Here is a 26439-nt window from a genome sequence, read left to right as displayed (position 1 = left end):
TGTCTTATACTCAAGCTAGGAAAGAAAGTGTGTGGAAAACAATTTAGTCAGCGTCTAGGACCCTGAGAACAAACTTAGCACAAGAGACATTGCTGAGACCATCACACCTTAATCCCCGCTTAACCTTGCACTTGTATGCGGAGCCACGCATCCCTCCAGCTCCAGCATCACCGTCTGCGGGCAGCTCCTCCCCTCTTGTCTGAGCTATTCCCCTGGGGGTTGCTTTCTCTCCTTTTGGTGAGAAAGGTAGCCACAGTTGCTATCGTCTGGCCCCCCACAATATTTTTTGCTTTTATTTCACAGTCCACTGGCAAACTAGCACCCCGACTCCTCCCCTCCCAGGACCTGCCTCCCCCCCCCCCGCCCCCGCCTTGGACGGACTCAGATTTCTGCACGCCTGGACCTCTTGTTCGGTGATCTGGCCTTGTGGCCCTGCCCAGTGTGTCAAAGGCCTAGAGTCTGTCTAATACGCCAGCATCACCCTGATAAAGCTGTGGATGCTGACGGAGTCAGGGCTCTGTGGCTTCTGGCTTCTGTGGTAGCCTTTCTCAGGCTCCAGGGGCCTCCTGGCCCCTGGCTAGCCAGCCTCCAGCCCGTCTCTAGGCCACAGCCCCGTGTGAGCCAGAGGGCCCGGGGCCGCCTCTCACTCTGTCGTTTGGCCTCAAGTCACCATGGCTGGCCTCGCGCCTCGGCTCCAATAACTGGGCTCTTGTGTGGTTCCCGGGTGCCAGAATCCCATGGTAACCCGCCTCGGGTCCCGGGCCTTGTTTTGATCAGCCTCCCTCCCAGGGACTGAGTCTGCCCTACAACACAGTGCCCAGTGCACTCTCCCGGTGGCAGCTGCCCATTTGCCCTCTGGATGGACTCCAGGGTGCCCCAGATTTCTCAGAGCCTCTGTTCTGGACACTTATCTCAGCAAATGGCAGCTCCGTTCTCCCCGTGGCTCAGGCCAAAACCCGCGAGTCATCCTTAACTCCTCCCGTTCTCACACAGCTCTCAGCAAATCCTGGTCCTCTATCCCAGCCTGTGCAGATTCTGAGGAACCCGCTCCGAGACAGTCATCCCTGCCCTGGATTCTTGCACTGGCCTCCGATTGGCCTCCTGGCTCCCGTCCTTCTCCCCTTTCAGCTGTTGTCAACACAGCTGTCTGAGGGATCCTTTTAAAACATGAGCCCGATTATATCACTTCTCTTTTCAGAGTCCCTCTCACTCAGTGGAGAGCCAGGAGGCAGAGCGCTGGAAGGCCCCGCTGGTTACCTCTGCTCCTGCAGATGACACACCTGTCCAGCTCCCTTCCTCACTTCCTCCACTGCGCCTGCGCCCTCCTCCTCTGCTCCTTGAGCCCTTCCTGTCTGCCAGGAAGGCTCTTCCCCCAGGGATCTGATTGGCTCCTCAGTTCTCATAGCTCTTTGTTTTTTTAAAAATATATTTTATTGATTTTTATTTATTTATTTATTTTTTTACAGAGAGGAAGGGAGAGGGATAGAGAGCTAGAAACATTGATGAGAGAGAAACATCGGTCAGCTGCCTCCTGCACACCCCCTACTGGGGATGTGCCCGCAACCAATGGACAGGCCCTTGGCCAGAATCGAACCTGGGACCTTTCAGTCCGCAGACTGACGCTCTATCCACTAAGTCAAACCGGTTTTGGCTCTCGTAGCTCTTTGTTCAAACATCTCCCATCAGTATGGCCTGCCCTCTCTAAAATCCCAACCCCCTCCACCTTCTTAAAAAAAAAAAAAAAATATATATATATATATATATATATATATATATTTGATTTTTTTACAGAGAGAAAGGGAGAGGGATAGACAGTTAAAAACATCGATCAGCTGCCTCCTGCACACCTACCGGGGATGTGCCCGCAACCAAGGTACATGCCCTTGACTGGAATCGAACCTGGGAGTTTTCAGTCCGCAGGCGGACGCTTTAGCCACTGAGCTAAACCAGTTAGGGCTCCACCTTCTTTCTTGCTGAACTTTTCTCCTCCTCCTCACTAGCCAACATTCTATATATTTCGATTTATTTATCTTATTTCTATTTCGTCTCCATTAAAATCTAAGCTCCATGAGGGTAAGGGCAACTTTGGCTTACTGGGGAATTTCCCAAGTCTGGAATAGTGCCTCGCCAGAATATGAGTTCATTAGATATTTGTTGAATGAATGAATCAGACATTTGAATATCTGCCATGTGTCATCACTGTTCCAAGTGTTCTGTTTTATTTTCTTTAAAAAAATATATTTTTATTGATTTCAGAGAGGGAGAGAGAGAGAGAAACATCAATGATGGGAGAGAATCTTCATGCCTCCTACTGGGGATTGAGCCTACAACCCGGGCGTGTGACCCTGACTGGGACTCAAACGGTTCATAGATCGACAGTCAACCACTGAGCCACACCAGCCGGGCCCACGCGTTTTCTATATATTATCTCATCTAACGTTCCAGTCATCCAATAGGATGGGACTTTGTGATTCCCATTGTGCCTGTGAGAAAACTGAGTCTCATAAGAGAGGCTAATTGACTTGACCAAGAGGATCTGAGCTGGTGACGCACAGATTCTGAGAGGGCAGCGTGTTAGAGCGATCATAGACTTTGTTGTTAGACAATCTGAGTTCAAGGCCCAGCTGTCAACTGCTGGTTGAGTTATAACCTCTGCAAGCTTTGGTTTCCTTCAGTTATAAAATACGGACAATGATTCTCCCTCTCCAAAGGATTGCGTGAGGTCGTGGGCATGTTATTTTCATACGTATTTTCCTTATTGCTGGCGAGGTTGACAGGTTTTTCATGTATTTATTGGCTATTCAGATTTCTCCTGGGAATTTCCTGTTCATAACCTTTGCCCAGTTTTCTTCTTTTCCCCTATCAAGTTGCAGAAAAGTTCCTTGGATGGTAGACATACATGTTGTCCTATGTGTTACAGCTTACCTCACACTATCATATGGCTTCTTTAAAAAATATTTTTTTTTATTGATTTCAGAGAGGAAGGGAGAAGGAGGGAGAGAGAAACATCAATGATGAGAGAGAATCACGGATCAGCTGCATCTTGCGTGCCCCCTACTGGGGATGGAGCCCGAAACCCGAATCCATAGTTTGATGTTTAACACTGAGCTATATCGGCTGGGCCGTTTGTCTTTAGATAATGTTCTTGGAATCTTTAATTGATCAGCTCAGTGAGGATACGGATTATTCATTCAACAAATATTTACTGACTACTAGGACCCTGTAGGATGCCCATCCAATTAGGACAGCTCTTAGCCCCGACCTTCAGTTTGCGTCACTGACGGTGGCTCTCAGCTTCGGTTTGAGCAGCTAGCTTTTTGAAAAAGAGAGTGTGTTTTCTCAGAGTCAAGTAGACCCAAACACTTCCCAGACTTTGGCCACATCATCCGAAATTTCAAAAGAGTTCTGGAATTTATGGGCCTTGCTCCAGATGATCAGGCCTCGGTTTTCTCCTCCGTGGGCCTGCTCCACCTTCCCTGCGGCTCCGAGGCCTGACGAGGGACGATGAGAGGACAGCTTCAGACATCCGGCGGGGTGAACTCTAGACACAGAATTCGTCCGGCCAGAACTCTTCTCAAAACGGGGACATAATATCAGGCCACCAACTCGCAGAGCCTCCGAGGCCTGGGCGTCGCAGCCCCAGTGTGAGTCTGAATAATAAAGGTCCCTTGAATGAGTCACCGGTGTCCCCGGCTCACCCTCCAGACTCAGGGTCAGTTTGTGGAGATGCCTCACGTGAGAACTGCCGTGTAAGCCGTTTGGGGGGGGCCCTCGGAACCTTTAACACCTCGCAAGCCCTTGCTTTGAAAAAGCAGCGGCAAGAATTCTCTCCCATAAGTCGCCACAGCCCTCCCTCCATCAGTGCATCCAAGTACACACAGCTTTCATGCTCTGCCTTGCTGCCTCAGCTGGGCATCAAGAGTGTAGTTCCCTGGAGCCCTGGCTGGTGTGGCTCAGTGGATAGAGCGTCGGTCTGCGGACTGAAGGGTCCCCAGTTCGATTTCGGTTAAGGGCACATGCCCAGATTGCAGTCTTGATCCTCAGTAAGGGACATGCAGGAGGCAGCCGATCAGTGATTCTATCTCTTTATTGAAAATCATTAAAATATATATATATATTAAGGGAGGGAGAGGCACTGCTTTTAAAGCAGGGATTGTCTGTAACTATAACTAAACTTAAGTCCGCACAGTTTTTGGCAGGAGAACCAGCCAAAGTTTTGTTCCAATCCCCTGCACAGTTTCACAATAGCCAGAATCGGTCCCCGCGTTACGAAACAGCCCGTTTTTATACTTTAAACCTTAAAATGAAGCTGTAGTTGTTTATGAGGACTTTGGACGTTTTCCAGGAGTCAGCGTAACATCTGTGGCTGATTCCACAAGGGCCTTGATGCCAGTCACTGAAGCGGTTTCCCCACTCAGAGGCCGTGGTCTGTGCTTCAAGGAACTCCCTGGGTGCGGACGCTGACAATAGCCAGCCAGCCTCTTTTGTTGTTGTTGTTAAATATATCTTATTGATTTTTTACAGAGAGGAAGAGAGAGGGATAGAGAGTTAGAAACATCGATCAGCTGCCTCTTGCACACCCCCCACTGGGGATGTGCCCGCAACCAACGTACATGCCCTTGACCAGAATCGAACCCGGGACCTTTCAGTCCGCAGGCCGACGCTCTATCCACTGAGCCAAACCGGTTTCGGCAGCTAGCCAGCCTCTTAGCCCTTTTCTGTCTTTGCCAGAAAGCTCTTCCCCCTCCCCATCTTTTTCTGCAGACTCTTCGGAGGCAGTCGCCATGGTAACCACCGGCTTCCTGCCAGCTTTGCTTGGATACAGGGGAAAGCACTTCCCCCCAGACACTGAGCATGGAGCATCCCAGGGTGAGGAGATGGTACAGCTGCCGAGTACCTGACTGCTCTGTGGACCTGTACCATTTAGCCCTCACACCAGCCCGCTGAGAGCAGTAATATTATACCCATTGTACTGATGCTTAAAGAGTAGCCAAAACCAATTTGGCTCAGTGGATAGAGCGACGGCCTGCGGACTGAAGGGTCCCGGGTTCGATTCCGGTCAAGGGCATGTACCTTGGTTGCGGGCACATCCCCAGTGGGGGGTGTGCAGGAAGCAGCTGATTGATGTTTCTCTCTCATCAATGTTTCTAACTCTCTATCCCTCTCTCTTCCTCTCTGTAAAAAAAAAAAATCAATAAAAAATATATAAGAGTAATGGGCCTAACCTGGCCAGTTTGGCACAGTGGATACAGTGTCATCCTGTGCACCAAAGGGTCCCGGGTTCAATTCCAGTCAAGAGTGCATACCTTGGTTGCAGGCTCCTCCGCGGCCTGGGCCCTGGCCGGGGCTCAGGCAGGAGGCAACCAATCGTCGTATTTCTCTCACATCGGTGTTCCTCTGTCTTTCCCTCTCTCTTCTACCATTTCTAAAAATCAATGGGAAAATATCCTCAGGTGAGAATTAACAACAACAACAAAAAGAAAGGTACCCAAGCTCACACCAGTGGTAAGTGACAGGGTTCGGGCTCAAACCCAGAGTCACGTTTCTCAGGCTTTTGCTCTCATTTTGTAAATTAAACAAGTACAGACACACAGAATCAATTTGTTTTTCGTTAGGACTCGTGTTTTGTTCTTTCTTCTTCTCGGTCTGGATAGATGCCTTTTTCCTAGTCCCACGGGGCCCACAGATGCCCAGCTCAGTGTGACTTTTGCTTGGTTCCTTCTCTCAGATGATGTTCTGTCTGTTCACTCCCTCAGCTACCTGAGAAGCCCTTTTCTCCCTGAGGAGTCTTTTTGCTGGTTTAATCCTGCTTCCAGCCCTCCCCTTGACTATCTAGGAAATCTGCCATGGGGTTCGTTAACTCTCCCCTGGACTGAGATTTTCACATTGGCACTTGACCAGGAAAGGCCAGCCTGGGAGGCTAAAGCCAGGATGGAAGAGGGGAGGCAGTTAACAAAGGAAAGAGCCTGAAAGATCAGAAAAGCAAACAGCATCCAGAAAATCAGAGCCAGTGAGGATGGGGTGCACCAGAGCAGGTGTGGCACACAGTGTGTCGCTCGCTGCACACAGTGGGTCTGCAGGTCATCTCTGGCCCAGCGCGCTCAGGACTTGCTTCTGAGGCGGAGCTGCGTTATCTCTCTCAGCATCTCCCACCCACCCGCTCCTTGTCGTTTATGAAATTGCTCAAGAGATGATTCCTACCAGCCCGTGCCTGTCCAGTCTCTCAGTCGTTTGGAGGGTTACTTTCGAGTGAATTAATTCAGAACGAATCCTGCAAAAGGTTGGACGCAGCTTGTAAGTTAAAGTGTAACTCAACATGCAACGGAGAGAAGAATGTGAAAGGGGACACATTTATGGGAAAACAAAACATAGCCAGGCCTGGGCTTGAACTTGGAAACGAGATCTTTCCAGATCGACTCCTTGTCCTGGCAGAGGAATCCGAATTTTCGGAACCAGAATAGACCCTGTCGCTGTTTTGATGCGATGCTCTCACTGCATAGGTCAGAAGATAAAAAAAAAAATTAGGTGACTCGCTGGGAAGTGGCTGATGGAGCTTATGGAGTTGTCAACAAACACTCCCACTCCATCCCATTTAACCAACACATTTGCCTTTTTTTTTTTTTTTTTTTTTTTTAAATATATTTTATTGATTTTTTACAGAGAGGAAGGGAGAGAGATAGAGAGCTAGAAACATTGATGAGAGAGAAACATCGATCTTCTGCCTCCTGCACACCCCCTACCGGGGATGTGCCCACCACCAAGGTACATGCCCTTGACCGGAATCGAACCTGGGACCCTTCATTCCACAGGCCGATGCTCTATCCACTGAGCCACACCAGTTTTGGCCTTTTTTTTTCTTTTTTTTTTTAAGATCACTGTCAGTTAGCTGTGCCATTTTGGACAAGGCAGTGTTTTTTGTTTGTTTGTTTGTTTGTTTTAAAAATATATTTTAATGATTTCAGAGAGGAACAGACAAGAGACATAGAGATAGAAACAATGAGAGAGAGTCATTGGTCAGCTGCCTCCTGCACACCCCACCTGGGGATCGAGCCTGCAACCCGGGCACGTGCCCTGACCAGGAATCAAATCATGAACTCCTGGTTCATTGGTTGACACTCAGCCACTGAGCCACCCCAGCCGGGCTGCCCTTTTCTTCCGAATGCAATGGGAAAGGAAATTTATTCCATCCTTCTAAAGATCACTCCCGCCGAAACCGGTGTGGCTCAGTGGATAGAGCGTCGGCCTGCGGACTGAAAGGTCCCAGGTTTGATTGCGGTCAAGGGCATGTACCTTGGTTGCGGGCACATCCCCAGTGGGGAGTGTGCAGGAGGCAGCTGATGGATGTTTCTCTCTCATCGATGTTTCTGACTCTCTATCCCTCTCCCTTCCTCTCGGTAAAAAAATCAATAAAATATATTTTAAAAAAGAAAAAAAAAAAATACACTGAATTTGCACCGTGCCTCAGGCCCTGTGGCTAAGTGCTTTGCATACATGCATACATTATTTAACCTTCCCAGGACCCCCCAAATTTCGGTACCGTTACTGTCTCTGTTTACAGGGAGACAGGGGAGCCTAAGAATGATTAAGCAGCTTCCCTAGACCGCAGCCCTCGGCGGCGGAGCCAGACCCCAAGTCCAGGCTCTTTGATGCTGGAGCTCATGCTTGTAACGACTGGCTGTCCTTCCGGCAATTCTCTTCTCCTTCTTCTGTTGTTGGATTACTCAAACAGAACTTATTTTCTCCGAATGCAGAAGTCGAAACTTGTTGAAGAAATTCACCCAGACTAGTGTTTCTTGAAGAAAAACAAACCGTTTCCTGATTTCTTCACTTGTGAGCCCTGTGACATCACCGGGGCCGCTGCCAGCAGCTCCCTCGCCTTCGCGCACAGAATGCAATGGAGACACAGTCCAACCTCGGTTCTCGACTGTTTCCCATCACCAACAGTTCTTCGGTTCTCGCCCAGGCTGTTCACAGGCACATGTCTCGGTTGTCAAACAAAACTTCCGTTTCTTGACCCGACAGCCCTTTCATGCTGATACCCGTGTGTCGGTCAGTTAGTCAGTCACATGTAGTAATTGAGCCATTTTACTCATTAAAATAGGAAAATGTTTGCCGAAACTGGTTTGGCTCAGTGGATAGAACGTCGGCCTGCGGACTGAAAGGTCCCAGGTTTGATTCCGGTCAAGGGCATGTACCTTGGTTGCAGGCACATCGCCAGGGGGGGGAAGATGAGGAGGCAGCTGATTGATGTTTCTCTCTCATCGATGTTTCTAACTCTCTATCCCTCTACCTTACTCTCTGTAAAAAAGAAAAATCAATAAAAATATATTAAAAAAAATAAAATAGGAAAGTGTTTGAGTTAATACTCAGTGTTGGTGAGCGAGCAATAAAATGTGTTCTTATATACATTATTACACCTATTGTAAATCGGAATGCATATTTTTAAAAGCAGTTTAGGAATATGTAGGAAGTATTACAATATTCATATTCTCTGAAGAATTCTACTTTTGGGACTTTAAAGTAGAAAGTAATTCAGGGTATGAAAAGAAAACATTAGGCTTGATATGTTGCAATATTATTTACCATAGTGAATAATGGATTTGAATAAACTAGGATGCATCTGTTCGGTACAGTTCAGAATTATGAATGTAAATACTGCAGCTACAGGGAAAAATTCTTGTATTACTATGTTAAGAAAAAAAATGTAAAGGAGGTAGAAATTTTTATGCACTCTTTATAGATGTCTGACACTTTCACCCAGCTGCTTGGGTGTAGCTGGTCTGTTTCTAGGGTTTCTTTGATCTGTCACACTGACACTGCTTCTTTTTGCTTTTAATGTGGCTTAAAACATGATCAAGTAATGAGCAAAACATAGAACCCGATCCCATGCCTGAGTCACCGCCCGTTGGCAATCCCTCGTCTCAGGCGGGGGCTGAGGGGTGGAGGGGAGGGACGGATGAGGCAGGGCTCAGAGATGCTCAAAGAAGTCACTTGTATTTTTTTTAAAATATATTTTATTGATTTTTTACAGAGAGGAAGGAAGAGGGATAGAGAGTTAGAAACATTGATGAGAGAGAAACATTGATCAAATCCTGCACATCCCCCGCTAGGGATATGCTTGCAACCAAGGTACATGCCCTTGACCGGAATCGAACCCAGGACCCTTCAGTCCGCAGGCCGATGTTCCATCCACTGAGCCAAACCAGTCAGGCAAAGTCACTTGTATCTTATGTGGGTCTCTTCTCAAAGTCTTGAACTTCTCTCTCTGGACGGTTGGGAGGGACAGTGAGTATCAATATGATCTCTTACCTTGACCCCATCCCATGTTAGAGACATTCTCAGTGAAATCCTAACAGTTTCTTTAGTCATGTATACATAATGTTCATGTTCTAACACTTCTTTTTTTTTTTTTTATTAAATATATTTTATTGATTTTAGAGAGAAAGGGAGAGGGAGAGAGAGAAACAGAAACATCAATGATGAGAGAGAATCACCGATTGGCTGCCTTCCGCCCGCTCCCCTCTGGGGATCAAGCCCGCAACCCAGCCACGTGTCCCTGGCCAGAATCGAACCCAGGACCCCTCAGTCCGCAGGCCGACGCTGTATCCATTAAGCCAAACCAGCTAGGGCTCTAACACTTCTTGATGATGATTATTTAGGGGAAGGAATCGTAATTTTTGGAAGCCAACCCAGTAGGCTATAAACTAAATCATTGCTTTTCAAAAAAATTATAATAGTGGCCCATCCTCCTAAGAGTTCAACCCATCCAGGAATTAATGAAGTTCAAAGCCAAGGCCCCCGGGCCTGCGTGGTGGGCTAGTGAGGAGAAGGCTGGTGGTGTCCGCGGCCTGTTGTGCACATTGCTTGATTAGAAAAACAGCCTTCTTTACTTTGGCTTCTCCAAGCCTCATGCTTGGACAGGGTGCAAAATGTTCCCCGACCAAAATGACTGTGTCAGAAGGGGCTTGTCAGAATGACCAGCTTGGGAATACAGCTATGAGAAAACATGCCCGGGAACAGAAACACTGGAGGAAAACAGGGTAGTGTTTGGATGGGGGAAATTATAATCCTCCCTCCCCCTTCTGTGTCCCTGAATTATCTGCAACCTGATTATATTCCTTTTGTCATGGAAGTCTAATGGGGCAGATATTTACGGACCCTCCTCTCTGTGCCCCACACTGGGCTTGATGCCGGAGGTAGGACAGGGACTCAGACAGGCACCGTCACTGCTCGGTGGCACTTCATTCCGGTGGGAGAGGCAGATCTGTTTGCAGGTCGTCGTCAGACCGACAGATAAAACCCAAGTAGAGACTCCAGAGATCAGCTGGGACACACCTGAGTGGTGCCTCACCCAGACCAGGTGGGGAGCAGCCCGGAAGGCTTCCTGGAGGAAGAGGTGTCTGAGTCGGGACCTGAGGGATAAGCAATGAACTGGAGCTCGGAGTGGGGAGTGTTCCAAGCAAAAGCACTTGGCGAAGCCAGGAGGCAAGAGAAAAGCGGGTCCTGTGTGAGGAACTGGAAGTTTGGTGAGACTGGAACATGGATTGAGTGTGAGGTGGGGTGGTGACAGAGGAGGCCAGAGGGCAAAGCAGGCACCACATCACCAAGGACTTTCCTGCCTTTGTAAGGAGTTTAGATTTTGTCCAGAGGGCAGGGAGAAGCTGTTGGAAAAATATTTATTTACTTGCTTCATCTCTTATTCCAAATTAATTTTTATGTAAAAGTAATACATGCTGGTTGCAAAAACTCAAATAATTCAGAAGCACATAAATGCAAAGTAAAAGTCTCCCTTCTCTCTTTTTTTTTTTTTTTTTTTTTTCATTTTCACCCAATCTAATCCCCACTCACCCACGGCTAAGTGTGGTTTTTGCATCCTTTCAGAAGTTTTCTGTGTGAATCTGTGTAAGCACACAAGTGGAATCATGCCGCACTGGGTAACTTCCCCCTGAAAAACAAAACAAAACTTGTGCATTGTAGACATCTTTCCATGCCCTTGACCGGAACCAAACCAGGGACCCAAACAAATCCGCGGGCCGATGCTCTATCCACTGAGCCACACCGGCTAGGGCCTAGTACTTCTTTATGATGATTATTTAGGGGAAAGAATCGTAATTTTTAGAAACTAACCCAAAAGGCTATAAACTAAATCATTGCTCCTATGTGTCTGGCACTGTTCTGAATTGCTAAGGACATAACACAAAAGATAGGTTGTGCATCTCTTAAAAAATGTGTGTGTGTGTGTGTGTGTGTGTGTGTGTGTATATATATTTATATATTTATATATATTTATATATATATATATATATATTATTGATTTCAGAGAAGAAGGGAGAGGGAAAGAGATAGAACCACCAATGATGAGAGAGAAGCATTAATCAGCTGCCTCCTGCACGCTCCCTACTGGCGATCCTGCCTGCAACCTGGGGGCATGCGCCCTGAGGGGAATTGAATCCACACCTCCTGGTTCATAGGTCGAAGCGCAACCACTGAGCCACACCATCCAGCCCAGCCTCTATGCTTATTTGACCATTTATATTTCCTATTCTGTAGACTTTGTTTTTAAGTCTTTTGCCTGTTTTTCTATTGAATACTTTATCTTCTTTTTGGCTTATAAAAGCTCTTTATTATATACAGCCATGTGCCCCTTAATGATGGGAATACTTCTGAGAAATGTGTCCTTAGGCGGTTGTGGGACCGGCTGGTCCTGCCACTCCTGTGACTGTCCCTGTGAATGCGTTCAGCTTTGTGTACACCCGCATCCACCGCCCCCTGAGTAATTGCCCTGATGCCTGACTCGACTTCTCCTTTTGAAATGCCAGTGCCTGCCTTCAGCTTTGATTATGCTTCTCAGCGTCATCAGAGGTTATTTCTATTTCCAACTGTCCTATCTCCAGTTGCCTTCTTTGTTTTTTTTTTTTTTTTAAATATATTTTATTGATTTTGTACAGAGAAGAAGGGAGAGAGATAGTTAGAAACATCGATGAGAGAGAGTCATCGATCAGCTGCCTCTTGCACACCCCCCACTGGGGATATGCCCGCAACCAAGGCACATGCCCTTGACCGGAATCGAACCCGGGACCTTTCAGTCCCCAAGCTGACGCTCTATCCATTGAGCCAAACCGGTCCCGGCTCCAGTTGCCTTCTTTGTGTTTGATCTTGGTTAATAGGATAACTGACCATCGGGGCTGTTTGTTTGTTCTCTCCCCATGCTTTAAATTCCCACTCTTACGTTTTACGTGCACCAATTCAGTGACCACGTGACCCCTAAGCCACATAAAAGGAGAGACCCAGGACCCTGTCTGCTCTTGCGCATGCTTTTGTGGGCATGTGCACATGCGGGCGCTAGGGGCCTGTGTGTGTCTGTGCATGCCTTGGGCGAGGATGTGCGTAGGTGAATGCGTGCTTACGTGCGTGCGTGCGTAGGTATTTGGAGGCATGCAAGAGGGCATGTGCGGGTCTGCCCGCATGGTGGCATGCATTATCTGCACGTGTGGGGATGAGTGCGTGCGTGAGGATGTGAGAGCATACGTGGATATGAGTGCATGCATGGGCTTTATGGGTGGGCATGGGTGTGAGTGCATGGGAGTATGTGTGGTGTGCATGCATGGGGCATGCGTGCGTGGGACCTGGATGGGCGGGCACTCATACATCCGGATTGATGTACATTTATTTACCTATTTCCACTTCTTTGTCCAGTGGTCAGTTATCAGATTAACCAAGATCTAAATAAGCCAGAAGCTGTTTTTCTTCCAAGTTTCTTAGTGTGCTGCTGAAAGGCATTTTGCTGTGGCTCTGCTGTCAGGGGGCTTTGGAGAAGGTCTTAGAAGCTTCTTGCCTCAGGTGAGCACCCACAGACGTCCTGAGGATGAGGGAGATGGCACCAGGAGCACGTCCTTGTAGGGCCTATGAGGACACGTCTCCAGGCATAGGAGTCCCTCAGCTCCGTTATAATCTTACGGGCGACCCTCCTGTGTGGGGGTCCGTTGTTGACTTCAATGTAGTCATGCAGAATTAAGGAAATTGTACCTTGTGTATTAGTTTTCTATCGCTGTGTAACAAATGACCACAAGCTTAGTGGCTTAAAACAATGCACATTTTACTACCTGACAATTTCTGGACGTCAAAAGTATGGGGTTGCCCTAACTGGTTTGGCTCAGTGGATAGAGTGTTGGCCTGCAGACTGAAAGGTCCCAGGTTCGATTCCACACACTCCCTACTGGGGATGTGCCCGCAACCAAGGGACATGCCCTTGACTGGAATTGAACTTGGGACCCTTCAGTCCACAGGCCGACACTCTATCCACTGAGCCACACCGGTTAGAACTCATGGCAATCTTTCCACATCCACTCCCAAAGAACATGATTATTCTTGTTTTCGTTTTGAGTGTACAGTATCCTACTGTATGGATTCCTCATAATTTATTCAACTAGTTCCTGATTGACGTACATTTATTTACATACTTCTAAAAATGTGCAAACTGTGTTGCAGTGAATAACCCTATGCACTTGTAATTTTATACACATGCAGGTATAGCTGCAGGAAAAATTCTAGAAGCAGAATTGCTGGATCACCGAGTACATGCATTTGTAGTTGTTTTTTGTTTTTTTTTTAATATATTTTATTGATTTTTTACAGAGAGGAGGGAAGAGGGATAGAGAGCTAGAAACATCAATGAGAGAGAATCATCGATCAGCCACCTCTTGCACACCCCCTATTGGAGATGTGCCCGCAACCAAGGTCCATGCCCTTGACCGGAATCGAACCTGGGACCCTTCAGTCCCCAAGCCGACGCTCTATCCACTGAGCCAAACCGGTTTTGGCCATTTGTAGTTTTGATAGTGTCAATTCATCTTCCGTAAAAGTTGTACCAATTTTACATCCCAATTTGCTATGTACGAGAGTTTGCCCACATCCTCCCCGACTCAGTGTTTATCAAACTGATCTTTGTTTTATAGGTTAAAAAAAAAAAAAAAAAGATCATATTTCTGTGTAGTTTTAAATTGCATTCTATTATTCTGAGTGAGGTGCATTTTTTTTTCCTGTTTATGAATCATTTGTTCTGTCTTTACGGGAAACAATTTGTTCATATCTTTTGCCCTTAATTATTTGAGGTAGTAGGTCTTTTTCTTATTGATTTTTTAGGAGCTTTTTATATATTAGAAAAAGTAGAATTTTTCTGTGCTGTAAGTTGGAAATATTTTCCCAATTTGCCATTTGTCTCTTGACTTTCTTTATGACGAGTTTTTTTCCCCATGCATACATTTAATTTAAAAAAAAGAAATATTTTTATTATATTTTTGTTGTGCTAAAAATTCTATTTCTTGTAATACTTTGTGTCTTCATTTTTACATTTAAAATCTTTGATCAGTCAGGAGTTTATGCCAACCTAAAATGTGTAGTGTGGATCTGACTGTTTGTTTTTCCAGTTTGCTAACCAGTTGTCTCAACACTGTTTATGAAATAACTAGTGAGCTGGAGCATGAAATTCATGCATGGGGGAGGGGGGTGAGCAGGGAGGGGAGGGTGTCCTTCAGCCGGGCCTGCAACCTCTTCAATCTGGGACCTCTCGGGGTATGTCCGACTCACAACCCCGTGCCGCTGGCTCCTAACCACTCACCTGCCTGATTGCCCCTAACCATTCTGCCTGCCTGCCTGGCCTGAACACACCTAACTGCCCTCCCCTGCCAGACTGATTGCCCCCAACTGCCTCTCCTTACCCCTTTCTTCCCTCCCTTCCCCCCCCCCCCCGTTGGCCTGCTTGCCCCCAACTGCCCTCCCCTGCCAGCCTGATTGCCCCTAGCTACCTCTGCCTTAGCCCCACCACCATGGCTTTGTCCAGAAGAACGTCCGGAAGGTCACGGGAAGGTCTCCTGGTCTAATTAGCATATTACCCTTTTATTAGTATAGATGACTTTCCCCCACTACTTTAAAATTCTGCTTCTGTCACTTATAAATTCCCACATATGTTAGGTTATGTTTTGAGACTTCCTACTCTCTTTTCTTAATTTGTGTGTCTATTTATACCAGAGAACCATACTGTCTCAACTGATTATTACAGCTTTATATTACGTTTCAAAATTCTGGTAGGGTTAATTCATTCTCATGCTTCTTTGCGGTGATTTTTCCAGGCTATTCTTGCATGTTTGTTTTTCCAGATGAACTTTAAAATCAGCTTGTTAAAAAAAATTTTTTTTAAATCCTATCTTTAATGGGTTTTATGCATGTGAGTGATGTGATCAGATTGGTGTTTTAGGAAGATCATTCTGACTGCAGCGTGGAAACTAGTTTGGAGGAAACAAGGTTTGAGACAAAAAAGCCAGTTAACAAAGCCGGGGCAGTGATCCTGGATGGGGTGGACAGATAGGGAATGGAGGGCAGTTGTGGGTTTGAGAAGCGATTAGAAGGTCAGAGTGACCAGACTTGTGGGGAGGACGCGCCCAGGGATGACCCCAAACTTCCGGGGTTAGGCACTTGCGTGAAGTTATTCCCAGAGACTGAAAACACGTGGGATAGAGCTGCTGGGGAGGAAGGTGACAAATGCATTTCTAGACCTGCTGAGTTTGCAGTGCCTGCAGGCAGTTCCTAGAAGAGCTGAATGTTCTGTCTGAAGCTCCGGAGAGAGATCTGGGCTGGAGATAGATCAGCCGGACAGAGCCCTGAGGGATCCCAGCATTCTAAGGACGCTGGGACTGCAGGAGTCTGGAAAGGAGACTTCGAAGGCTACCCAGAGAGGCAGCGGGAGGGGGGGGGGGGACGGACGGGGACGGGGACGCGGAGAGCAGGGAGTCACTGACGCCAAAAGAGAGGCAATCAGTGAATCGTCAATGAGTTTAGAGCAGCGGTTCCCACAGGGGGGGCAGTTTGATGTTTAAGGGGGGCAATTCGAGAATGAGTTATTAACAGTGGATGTCTTGCATTTCTTCTGGTTCTCGGGGCCTCCTATGCAGCCTATAAATATATATTGTGACATATTTATGCATTTCAGTTCTCTATTCTATGTTTTGAAACTTTTTATTTTTATATATATTTTATTGATTTTTTACAGAGAGGAAGGGAGAGGGATAGAGAGTTAGAAACATCGATGAGAGAGAGACAACAATCAGCTGCCTCTTGCACACCTCCTACTGGGGATGTGCCTGCAACCAAGGTACTACATGCCCTTGACCGGAATCGAACCCAGGACCTTTCAGTCTGCAGACCGATGCTCTATCCACTGCGCCACACCGGTTTTGGCAGTTTGATGTTTAAGGGGGGCAACTGAGAATCAGTTAACAATGAATGTCTTGCATTTCTTTTGGTTCTCGGGGCCTCATATGCAGTCTATAAATATGTATTATGACATATTTATGCATTTCAGGTCTCTGTTCTATGTTTTGAAACTTTATTTGCTACTTTTTCACATCACTTCATGTTGTTATTTTTAAAAATAATTTCTTAGTGCCAAAACCGGTTTGGCTCAATGGATGGAGCGTCGGCTTGGAGACTGAAGGGATCCGGGTTCGATTCTGGTCAAGGGCATGTGCCTTGGTTGCGGGCATATCTCCGGTGGGGGGTGTGCAGGAGGCAGCTGATCGATGATTCTCTCTCATCCATGTTTCTAACTCTCTATCCCTCTCCCTTCCTCTCTGTACAAAATCAATAAAAAATATTTTTTTAAAAATTAAAAATAATCTCTTAGTGATTTCTCCCTTAGTCCTTCAGCTGTCCTTTCGTTCTTTTCTTTTTCTCTCTCATGGATGCCATGTTCTTGGGAAGCTTGTTTAGACCAAGTTCATGGCCTTTGAGGCTTTTTCCACGTGAACAGGAGCTCACTTTTTGAATAATGAGCATTCCAGGTCACACGGGAGTGGGGAGGGCATCAGGATGTTAGAGATGCTTAGGTGGGGCCTGGCCCAAACAGGCGGGAACCACTGGTCTAGATGCTTCTGAGAGGTCAAGTAACTGAGGAGCTGGAAGAGTCCAGTCCGATTCAGTGACAAGGAGACGCCATGGTTGTCCTGGAGTTTCTCTGGAGTAGAGGCGAAGGGGACGGGGTGAGGGCGAGGTGAGGAAGTGGTTGAGACAAGAGGAGACCTGGGCCCAGAGGAGGAGGAGGAGGTGGAGGAGGAAGAGGAGGAGGAGGAGGAGGAGGAGGAAGCATCAAGTTATATTTCAGACTCCTCTGGGGGGGAGGTGTGGCTGTAGTGAAGGGAGAGGATGCAAGGCTTGTGAGCCTAGATTTCGAGGCCCAAGAGATACTGAGATGGATAGAGAGCGAGGAGTATTGGCCAACATGAACCGCCAAGAAAAGAGTAATCCAATTATAGTGTTGGTATATGTTCTCTGACAGTTTTTAAAAATATATATATTTTTATTGATTTCAGAGAGGAGATTAGAGGGAGAGAGAGATGGAAACATCAATGATGAGAGAGAATCATCGATCAGCTGCCTCTTGCACACCTCCTACTGGGAATGTGCCCGCAACCAAGGTACATGCCCTTGACCGGAATCGAACCCGGGACCTTTCAGTCCGCAGGCCGATGCTCTATCCACTGAGTCAAACTGGTTTAGGCTGTCTTTTCTCCCTCCTTCCCCACTGGGGACCAGCAGCCCCGGGGAAGTGGACAGTCCTGGATCTTGGGTCAGGGACTAGGCCACGTCCTGGGCCTGCCAGCCACAGCCTGACCTCGGGGGCCTTTTGGCCCTGTGCCCAATGTCACCGAGGAGGTATGGGGGCGGGGAGTGGGCAGTCCCCACCCCAGCAAGCAGTTCTCCACCAGTTCAACTCGGTTCTGACACTATCTGCCAGGAAATAGCATCAGATGCTGCAGATTAAGGGCTCAGGCTTCAGATTCTGGTCTCAAGTTCATGTCCCCAGGTCATCTATATCTTCTGTCCGACCTGGCTGCAGCTGGAGGTTCCCGTGACCCCTCCCTTGATTCAGTAAATTTGCTACAAGCGTTCAGGAACTGCCAAAACGGTTTGGCTCAGTGGATAGAGCGTCGGTCTGTGTACTGAAGGGTTGCAGATTCGATTCCGGTCAAGGGCATGTACATTGGTTGCGGGCACATCCCTGGTGGGGGGTGTGCAGGAGGCAGCTGGTCGATGATTCTCTCTCATCGACGTTTCTGACTCTCTATCCCTCTCCCTTCCTCTCTGTAAAAAATCAATAAAATATATTAAAAAAAATAAAAGAGAGTTCACGAACTAAGGAAGACACTCGTGTTTACCGGTGTGTTATAAGAAGCTAGAATAAAGGATACAGATGAACATGCAGTTCATTAGAGGGAGAGAGAGGATGTGTGTAGGGGAAGGTATGTGGGAAGGGACCAGGAGCTTCTATACCCTCTCCCAGAGCTCCATTCACCCCAGATCTCCGTGTGCTGAACCCCATCCTCTTGGGTTTTTATGGAGGCTTCATTGCATAGGCACCTGGATTAAATCAGAACTCACAGAGGAGCGGCCTGGCTCAGCACAGCTGTGTAGTCGGTTTTGTCTCCCCAATTGTACACAAGATGGGCACTTGCAGATTTCAAAAAAAAAAAAAAAAAAAAGCCTTCCAGCCGAAACCGGTGTTGCTCAATGGATAGAGCGTCAGCCTGCGGACTGAAAGGTCCCAGGTTCGATTCCGGTCAAGGGCATGTACCTTGGTTGCGGGCACATCCCCGGTATGGGGCGTGCAGGAGGCAGCTGATCGATGATTCTCTCTCATCGATGTTTCTAACTCTCCCTCTCCCTTCCTCTCTGTGAAAAATCAATAAAAAATATATTTAAAAAAATAATAATAAAAAAAGCCTTCCTCCTTATGAGTCCTGCCAGATGTACCATTTGGTTGACAAAAGGAATGCCAAACCAACTTCACTTGGAGTCTCCAAACAAGCAACCAGACTCATCTGCAGGTTTTTTTGTTTTTTTAAAAATATATTTTATTGATTTTTTTAGAGAGAGGAAGGGAGAGGGATAGAGAGCCAGAAACATCGATGAGAGAGAAACATCGACCAGCTGCCTCCTGCATCCCCCCCCCCCCCCGACTGGGGATGTGCCCGCAACCAAGGTACATGCCCCCCCCCCGATCAGAATCAAACCTGGGACCCCTCAGTCCGCAGACCAATGCTCTATCCACTGAGCCACACCGGTTTCGGCTCATCTGCAGGTTTAACTCCAAAGGAGACCCTTTCCTTCCACTTATGGTGGATCGCTTCCTCGTGGAAGAGAGGGTAACAGTAATGAATTTTTAGAAACCTCTCGTCTGGGCAGATTCCCCCAAGGACGTTTGCAGATCGGCCTAAGGGAAAAACCAGAAGCATGGCTGCGGGGCAGGGGAGGGGCTTGCCTGGGAAAGCAGCGGTTCCCATCCCGGGAGGCTGGGTGGCCCTGGGTGAGGAGACTGCGCCAGGCTTGGCTGAGCTGGAAGGGCGGTCCTCACATGGTGACTGTCTGAGCCCAGACGGGACAGGACGCTGTGTGTGCTCTCCATCAGCGAGCAGCCCGATGAAAAGTACCCTGAGCTCTTTTAAATCAAAAACAGGATGTACTTTTTCTTCCTCAGTATGCTTTATTTAGAATTGCCATGTGCTCTTATATCTAACTAAATATTCCAGATTATTTTATTCCATCCAGAACATTTTCTCCTATGATACGTTTCTAGTTCCTTTGTGAAATTAGGTATTTGTTTGTCCTGTAAAGTCATGTAGACAAAAGCATTTTAATATTTTTGCTGGCTGTATGGCAGAAAACAGCCTTCATCCCTTTTTTCCTATCAAGAGATAAAAAAGCTAAAGAACAAAAACGCTAAAAAACAAACAAACAAAAAAAAGAACAAAACCGCACACCCTTAATTTATTAGTGTCATATTTTATTTTAAAAAATATTAAACTTTTTATTTCTTTTTTTTAAAAAATATTTTTTATTGATTTTTTACAGAGAGGACCAGAGAGGGATAGAGAGTTAGAAACATCGATGAGAAACATTGATCAGCTGCCTCCTACACGCCCCCTCCTGGGGATGTGCCCGCAACCAAAGTACATGCCCTTGACCGGAATCGAACCTGGGACCTTTCAGTCCAAAGGCCGATGCTCTATCCACTTAGCCAAACCGGTTTCAGCAAGTATTTATTTTTAAACATGTGTGTATACATGGACCCGTGCATTCAAACCTGTGTTGTTCACGTGTCAATTGTATTGCAAAATGATTGCCATAGTAAGTCTAGTTAATTTACATCACCTCACTACTAGTAGTAGTAAATTTTATTTCTTGGGATGCAAACTTTTAGGATCTTCTCTTTTAGCTACTTTCAGATATATAACACGGTATTGTTAACTTTAGTCACCATCCCTACAACTTATTTATCTTAAAATGGGTAGTATTTTGTGTGTTTTTAAATATATATATTTTTATTTATTTCAGAGAGAAAGGGAGAGGGAGAGAGATAGAAACATCAATGATGAGAGAGAATCATGGATCGGCTGCCTCCTGCATGCCTCCTACTGGGGATCCAGCCTGTAGCCTGAGCATGTGCTCTTGACCAGAATCGAACCCAGAACCCTTCAGTCTGCAGGCCCATGCACTATGCCCTGAGCTAAACCAGCTAGGGCAAAATGGAAAGTTATTGTACCCAATAACTTTCAACATTTGTTAATTTTGTTTCATCTATTCCCTCCCCTACCCCCAGTTTTTAAAAAATCCAATTTACACATCTCTTGTAAACCCAGCGAAGGATCTTACCAAGTTCAATGGCAGTGGTGGGTCTGCTATGACTCAGATTTGCAGCAAGACTGGAAGGAAGGGGCAGGGTGGTCGGTGCCAGCAAGTGACTCTTACGTCCATTTCCTGCGGCAGGAAGGGGCAGGTGGTGGGATGAAACCAGGGCTCAGGCACTCTGGCTCCTTTCCCACTGGACCTCAACTACCTACTTGACCCTACTGGCCTCTGAGGTCACCTTTGACCTTACTCTATCAGACAGTGGCTTTCCTGTTGAACCTGCCTCCAGGCCAGGCGCCTTCCGCCTGTCACTGCCAAAGTCTCAGCACGCGAGCTGAAACCGGTGTGGCTCAGTGGATAGAGCGTCAGCCTGTGGACTGAAAGGTCCCGGGTTCGATTCCGGTCTAAGGCATGTACCTTGGTTGCGGGCACATCCCCAGTGGGGGCTGTGCAGGAGGCAGCTGATAGATGATTCTCTCTCATCGATATTTCTAACTCTCTATCCCTCTCTCTTCCTCTCTGTAAAAAATCAATAAAATATATTAAAATAATAATAATAATAAAAAATAAAGTCTTAGCACGCAAAAAACACCTCTTCCCTTCGCAGTTTCTGTCCTTTATTGGTCATCTCCATGAGAAGCAAGCCAGCTCCTTCTGGAGGAAAGAGATGGACAGACCCAATTTGCCATCAACTGGTTTCTTAAGTCACGATTTGTTAGTAGCGTTAAAAGGGGAACTGCCCTCAGAGGAAGGCCTTTCTCTCCAGGCAGGAAGGTGGGGTGGGGGCTGGGCAGTTCAAACTGCTACCTCTTTTTGGGGCGTGTGTGGCACTTTCTGGGAAGCCAGCAACAGGGTTTTTTTTTTTTTTTTAATTGATTTAGAGAGAGAAAGGGAAACGTTGACTCATTGTTCCACTCATTCATGCATTCATTGGCTGATTGTTATATGTGACCTGCAACCTTGGGTATCCAGACAACCCTCTAACCAACTAGTTACCTGGCCTGGACAACAGTGATAGGTCTTTTAGAGGCTTAAAATATATATATATATATATATATATATATATATATATATATATATATATATATATATTTTTTTTTTTTTTTAAGTCAATATATATATTGACTTTTTACAGAGAGGAAGAGAGAGGGATAGAGTCAGAAACATCGATGAGAGAGAATCATTGATCAGCTGCCTCCTGCACACCCCCCCACTGGGGATGTGCCCACAACCAAGATACGTGCCCCTGACCGGAATCGAACCCGGGACCTTCAGTCTGCAGGCCGACGCTCTATCCACTGAGCCACACCGGCTTCAGCCCGGCCAGTGTTCTTTTCAGCCATTCTTCCCAGGCTGCAGCTGTCACAGTGACCCGGCGTGGGCAGCAGGTGGATGTCTGCCTGAGATCTCCGGCCCTTGGGAGGCTCAGAATACTGGGGAGGCCCCTGGCGTTGATGCTACTCCTTCTGTCCCCAGAAGGACCCTGTAGGGCGGCCTTCCCTCTAGCAAAGTGCTTCCCAGTGTCAACCACCTGGACATCCATCTTCTTTTTTTTTTTTTTTAAATATATTTTTATTGGTTTCAGAGTGAAAGGGAGAGAGAGAAACATCAATGATGAGAGAGACTCATTGATCAGCTGCTTCCTGTCTGCCCCCTATTAGTGATCAAGCCCGCAACCCAGGCATGTGCCCTTGACTGGAATCGAACCCAGGACCCTTCAATTCGCAGGCCAACACTCTATCCACTGAGCCAAACCAGCCAGGGCTGGACATCCATCTTCTAAGGCCCAGTATATCGGTCAGCTCAGGCTGCCCTAACACAGTCCCGTGCTGGGAGACTCAGTGTTTATTTTCTCACGGTTCTGGAAGCTAGAAGGCCAAACCCCAAGGTGTCAGTGGAGCTGGTTTCTGGTGAGGACTCTTCCTGGCTTATATTGTAAATAGCCACCTGGCTGTGTCCTTACATGGCCTTCCCTCTGGTGTCACTTCCTCTTTTGTTCTGTTTTGTTTGTTAATCCTCACCCCAGGATATTTTCCGTTGATCTTTTTGAGAGAGTGGAAGAGAGAGGGAAAGACAGAGAGAAGCATCGATGTGAGGGTAACATATCAATTGGTTGCCTCTCGCAGGCATCCTGACCAGGAGCCTACAACCAAGGTACTTGCCCTTGACCAGAATCGAACCCAGGACCCTTTGGTCCACAGGCCAACGCTCTCTCCACCGAGCCAAACGAGCTAGGGCTGGTGTCACTTCCTTTTAATAAGGACACTAGTCCTGTTGGATTAGAATGCATCCTTAGGACCTCACTTAAACCTCAACTATCCTCTTAAAGGCCCCATATCCAAATACATTTCAAGTTAGAGCTTCAAGCAATGGATTCTGGAGGCTACAATTCGGTCCGTTAACATCCAGGGTCCCGCCGAAACCGGTTTGGCTCAGTGCATAGAGCGTCGGCCTGCAGACTGAAAGGTCCCAGGTTCGATTCCGGTCAAGGGCACATCCCCAGTAGGGGGTGTGCAAGAAGCAGCTGATCAATGATTCTCTCTCATTGATGTTTCTAACTCTCTATCCTTCTCTCTTCCTCTCTGTAAAAAATCAGGGTCCCTGGGATAGGGCAGCATTTGCGATACATAATTCAGTGTTGTCAACAAGTCTGCAAGGGAATTGTCAGCAGCATCATTTGCACTTTACAGATAAGGAAGATGAGTAATTTCTCAGTAAGTGGAGGATCCCGGACTGGAACTGTTGCTTTGATTGCAAGTCACGTGTTCTTTGAACTGGAACTCTGAACGTGGGCCTCATAAACATGGAAACTGAAATACTGACTTAATAGCTGTAAGGGTTATGTAACCTATGGAATATTATTTGTAAAATGACGTTAAGTACAAAAAAGAAAGAGAGGTAGACACACACACACACACACACAACACACACACATATCGATGTGAGAAAGAGACATCGATTGGTTGCCTTCCGTCCTGACGGTAATTAAACCTGCAACCCAGCAATGTCCCTTTACCTGGAATCGAACCCGAGACCTTTGGGTGCACAGGACGACACTCAGCCCGCTAAGCCACTCCAGCCGGGTCCATTTTAATTTTGATAGTATATATCTGTATTTCTGGGGCCTGGGGACTGCAGGTATCCAGCTTATTTCTGCCTTAAATTTCACATCTTTCACATGTCGGGTGTATTTCCTAGCTTCTGGGATTTGCTGTATGAACCCATAGTCCCCTGACTCTCTACCTCCTAACTGCGACAATGTATATTAACATATTGTTCTTTCAGCTCCATCTTAGTACACTAAAGATTATTATTTAAAATGTATGTTTATTGATTACGAAGGGGAAGGAAGAGGGAGAGAGAGAGAGAGAGAAACATCAATGATGATAGAGAATCACTATTGGCTGCCTCCTGCAGGCCCCACACTGGGAATCAAGCCTGCACCCTGGGCATGTGCCCCGACCGGGAATCAAACCGTGACCTCCTGGTTCATAGGTTAACGCTCTACCACTGAGCCGCACTGGCTGGGCAAGGCTTCTTTTTACTCATTCTGTAACTATACAGACACAGCTCCGTGTGCTACGTTATTTTCCTTACCTGGACTCGGGGACGGCCATAGAGTAAATGATAAAAGCGCTCTTTCCCGTTGTTCCAGGGAGTGAGTGGCAGTCGCAAGGTCACAGGCCAACATTCTCCCCTTCTCTTCGCAGCCGTCCTTCCATCAGGCCGACAGCGTGCGGGGCACCCGCCACCACGGGCTGGTGGAGCGGCACTCCAGGACCCGCTTCCACCCCCTCCACCGGCGGCCTGCGGACAAGCCTGGGCGGCAGATATCCTTTCTCGCTGTCGAAGGAGAGTATACGCTTTGAAATGTGGCTTTCAGGATGGATCTTCCCTGCCATTCCTCTCTGGCCTCAAAATCGTCCTTTTATCTGATGAATGCAGGCAACGGAAGTAAGTAAGGTGGAATCTAGAAAGATGATTATAGCCGAAACCGGTGTGGCTCAGTGGATAGAGCGTCGGCCTGCGGACTGAAGGGTCCCGGGTTCAATTCCAGTCAAGGGCATGTACCTTGGTTGCGGGCACATCCCCAGTGGGGTGTGTGCAAGAGGCAGCTGATCGATGATTCACTCTCATCAATGTTTCTAACTCTCTATCTCCCTTCCTCTCTGTAAAAAATCAATAAAATATATTTAAAAAAAAGAAAAGAAAAGAAAGATGATGATAGGTGTTTACTGAAGCATCACTAAGGTTTCGTTTCATGGAGCAGCTGGACATACACAACATGTCATTCAGCCCCCTTGCGAGGCGCTCTCTGCATTTGCCTGAGAAATCAGTAACGTCAGGGTTAAACCTGGCTTTGAACCAGCTTTGAGAGATTCCGTTATCTCGCTGAAACAGATACACAGAGAAGGGATTGAGTTTTACATATGTTGACCTGCTGTTAGAACTCACAGACAAAATTTCATAGGATTTTCCATTTATGGACTTGCAAACTCAGTAAAGGACAACCGAAATATATAGCCAGTATTTAGGAAAATTCCCATACGGTGATGCTCACTCCAGGCTGTTAAGGAGGAATAAAGAGGAGAGATGGTGATCTCCCCTAGCAATTATTTTTTTTAAAATATATTTTATTGATTTTTTACAGAGAGGAAGGGAGAGGGAGAGTTAGACACATCGAAGAGAGAGAAACATCCATCAGTTGCCTCCTGCGCACCCTCTACTGGGGATGTGCCCGCAACCAGGGTACATGCCCCTGACTGGAATTGAACCTGGGACCTTTCAGTCCGCAGGCTGATGCTCTATCCACTGGGCCACACCGGTTTCGGCCCCTGACTATTATTGGACTGGTCCTTATCAGGGCTGGAGCTGGCGTGCTGATGGGCAGCCAGCACTGGGCGGAGGGCTCTGGGGGCACAGAACCGAGCTGGCCTTTGTGGGCCCCGACATAGAATGAGCATGCCTGTGGAGGAAGGCGCAGAGGCAGGGCAGGTCTGACTGCAGAGCCGGATTCCTGGCAGTGATGGCAGAATTGGCTCCAGGAGCCTAACAACCAGGAAGTGGGGGGAGGGGCACTCATGTTTACTGAGCACCTACCCATGCCAGGCACTGTACTGGGCAGTTCATCTGCCATTTAGTCCTTAAGGCTTGCTGAGTAGTTTTTTTGTTTGTTTGTTTGTTTTTTAATCTTTTTAAAAAATATATATTTTATTGATTTTTTTACAGAGAGGAAGACAGAGGGATAGAGAGTTAAAACATCGATGAGACAGAATCATTCATCAGCTGCTTTTTGCACACCCCCTACTGGTACATGCCCGCGGAAACCAGTTTGGCTCAGTGGATGGAGCGTCAGCTTGCAGACAGATGGGTCCTGGGTTCAATTCCAGTCAGGGGCATGTACCTTGGTTGCAGGCACATCCCCAGTGGGGGGCGTGCAAGAGACAGCTGATCGATGCTTCTCTCTCATTGATGTTTCTAACTCTCTATCCCTCTCTCTTCCTCTCTGTAAAAAATCAATAAAATTAAAAAAAAAAAAAAAAAAAAGGTACATGCCCTTGACCAGAATTGAACCTGGAACCTTTCAGGCCGACACTATCCACTGAGCCACACCGGTTTCGGCAGTAGTTTGCTTTATTAACCCCCATTTTCCACGGAGGAAACGGGGTGCCAGAGTTACTTGCCTAAGATTCCACTGCCGAGGTCGGAGGGGCCCGGATTCAGCCCAGGCCAAGCTGACTCCCAGCCCGGGCCCCGCCC

The 26439-nt window shown here is 47.1% G+C and overlaps 1 protein-coding gene across 2 annotated transcripts in view; it reads left to right on the top strand.

Moving 5' to 3' along the window:
* The window catches only part of CRTC3 (CREB regulated transcription coactivator 3), an 84920-nt gene that overhangs the window by 23180 nt on the left and 35301 nt on the right, over nucleotides 1-26439 (top strand). For both annotated transcript variants that reach the window (XM_084869131.1, XM_084869130.1), the window contains exon 3: nucleotides 24390-24509. In XM_084869131.1, the coding sequence (XP_084725257.1) occupies nucleotides 24390-24509 (120 nt within the window). The remainder of the gene's footprint in view (nucleotides 1-24389; nucleotides 24510-26439) is intronic.

Source organism: Pipistrellus hanaki, assembly GCF_964339955.1.
Source record: "Pipistrellus hanaki genome assembly, chromosome: 21".
Taxonomy (NCBI): Eukaryota; Metazoa; Chordata; class Mammalia; order Chiroptera; family Vespertilionidae; genus Pipistrellus; species Pipistrellus hanaki.
The sequence above is the reverse complement of the archived record's forward strand: the minus strand, read 5'-3'. Positions and strand labels throughout refer to the sequence as shown.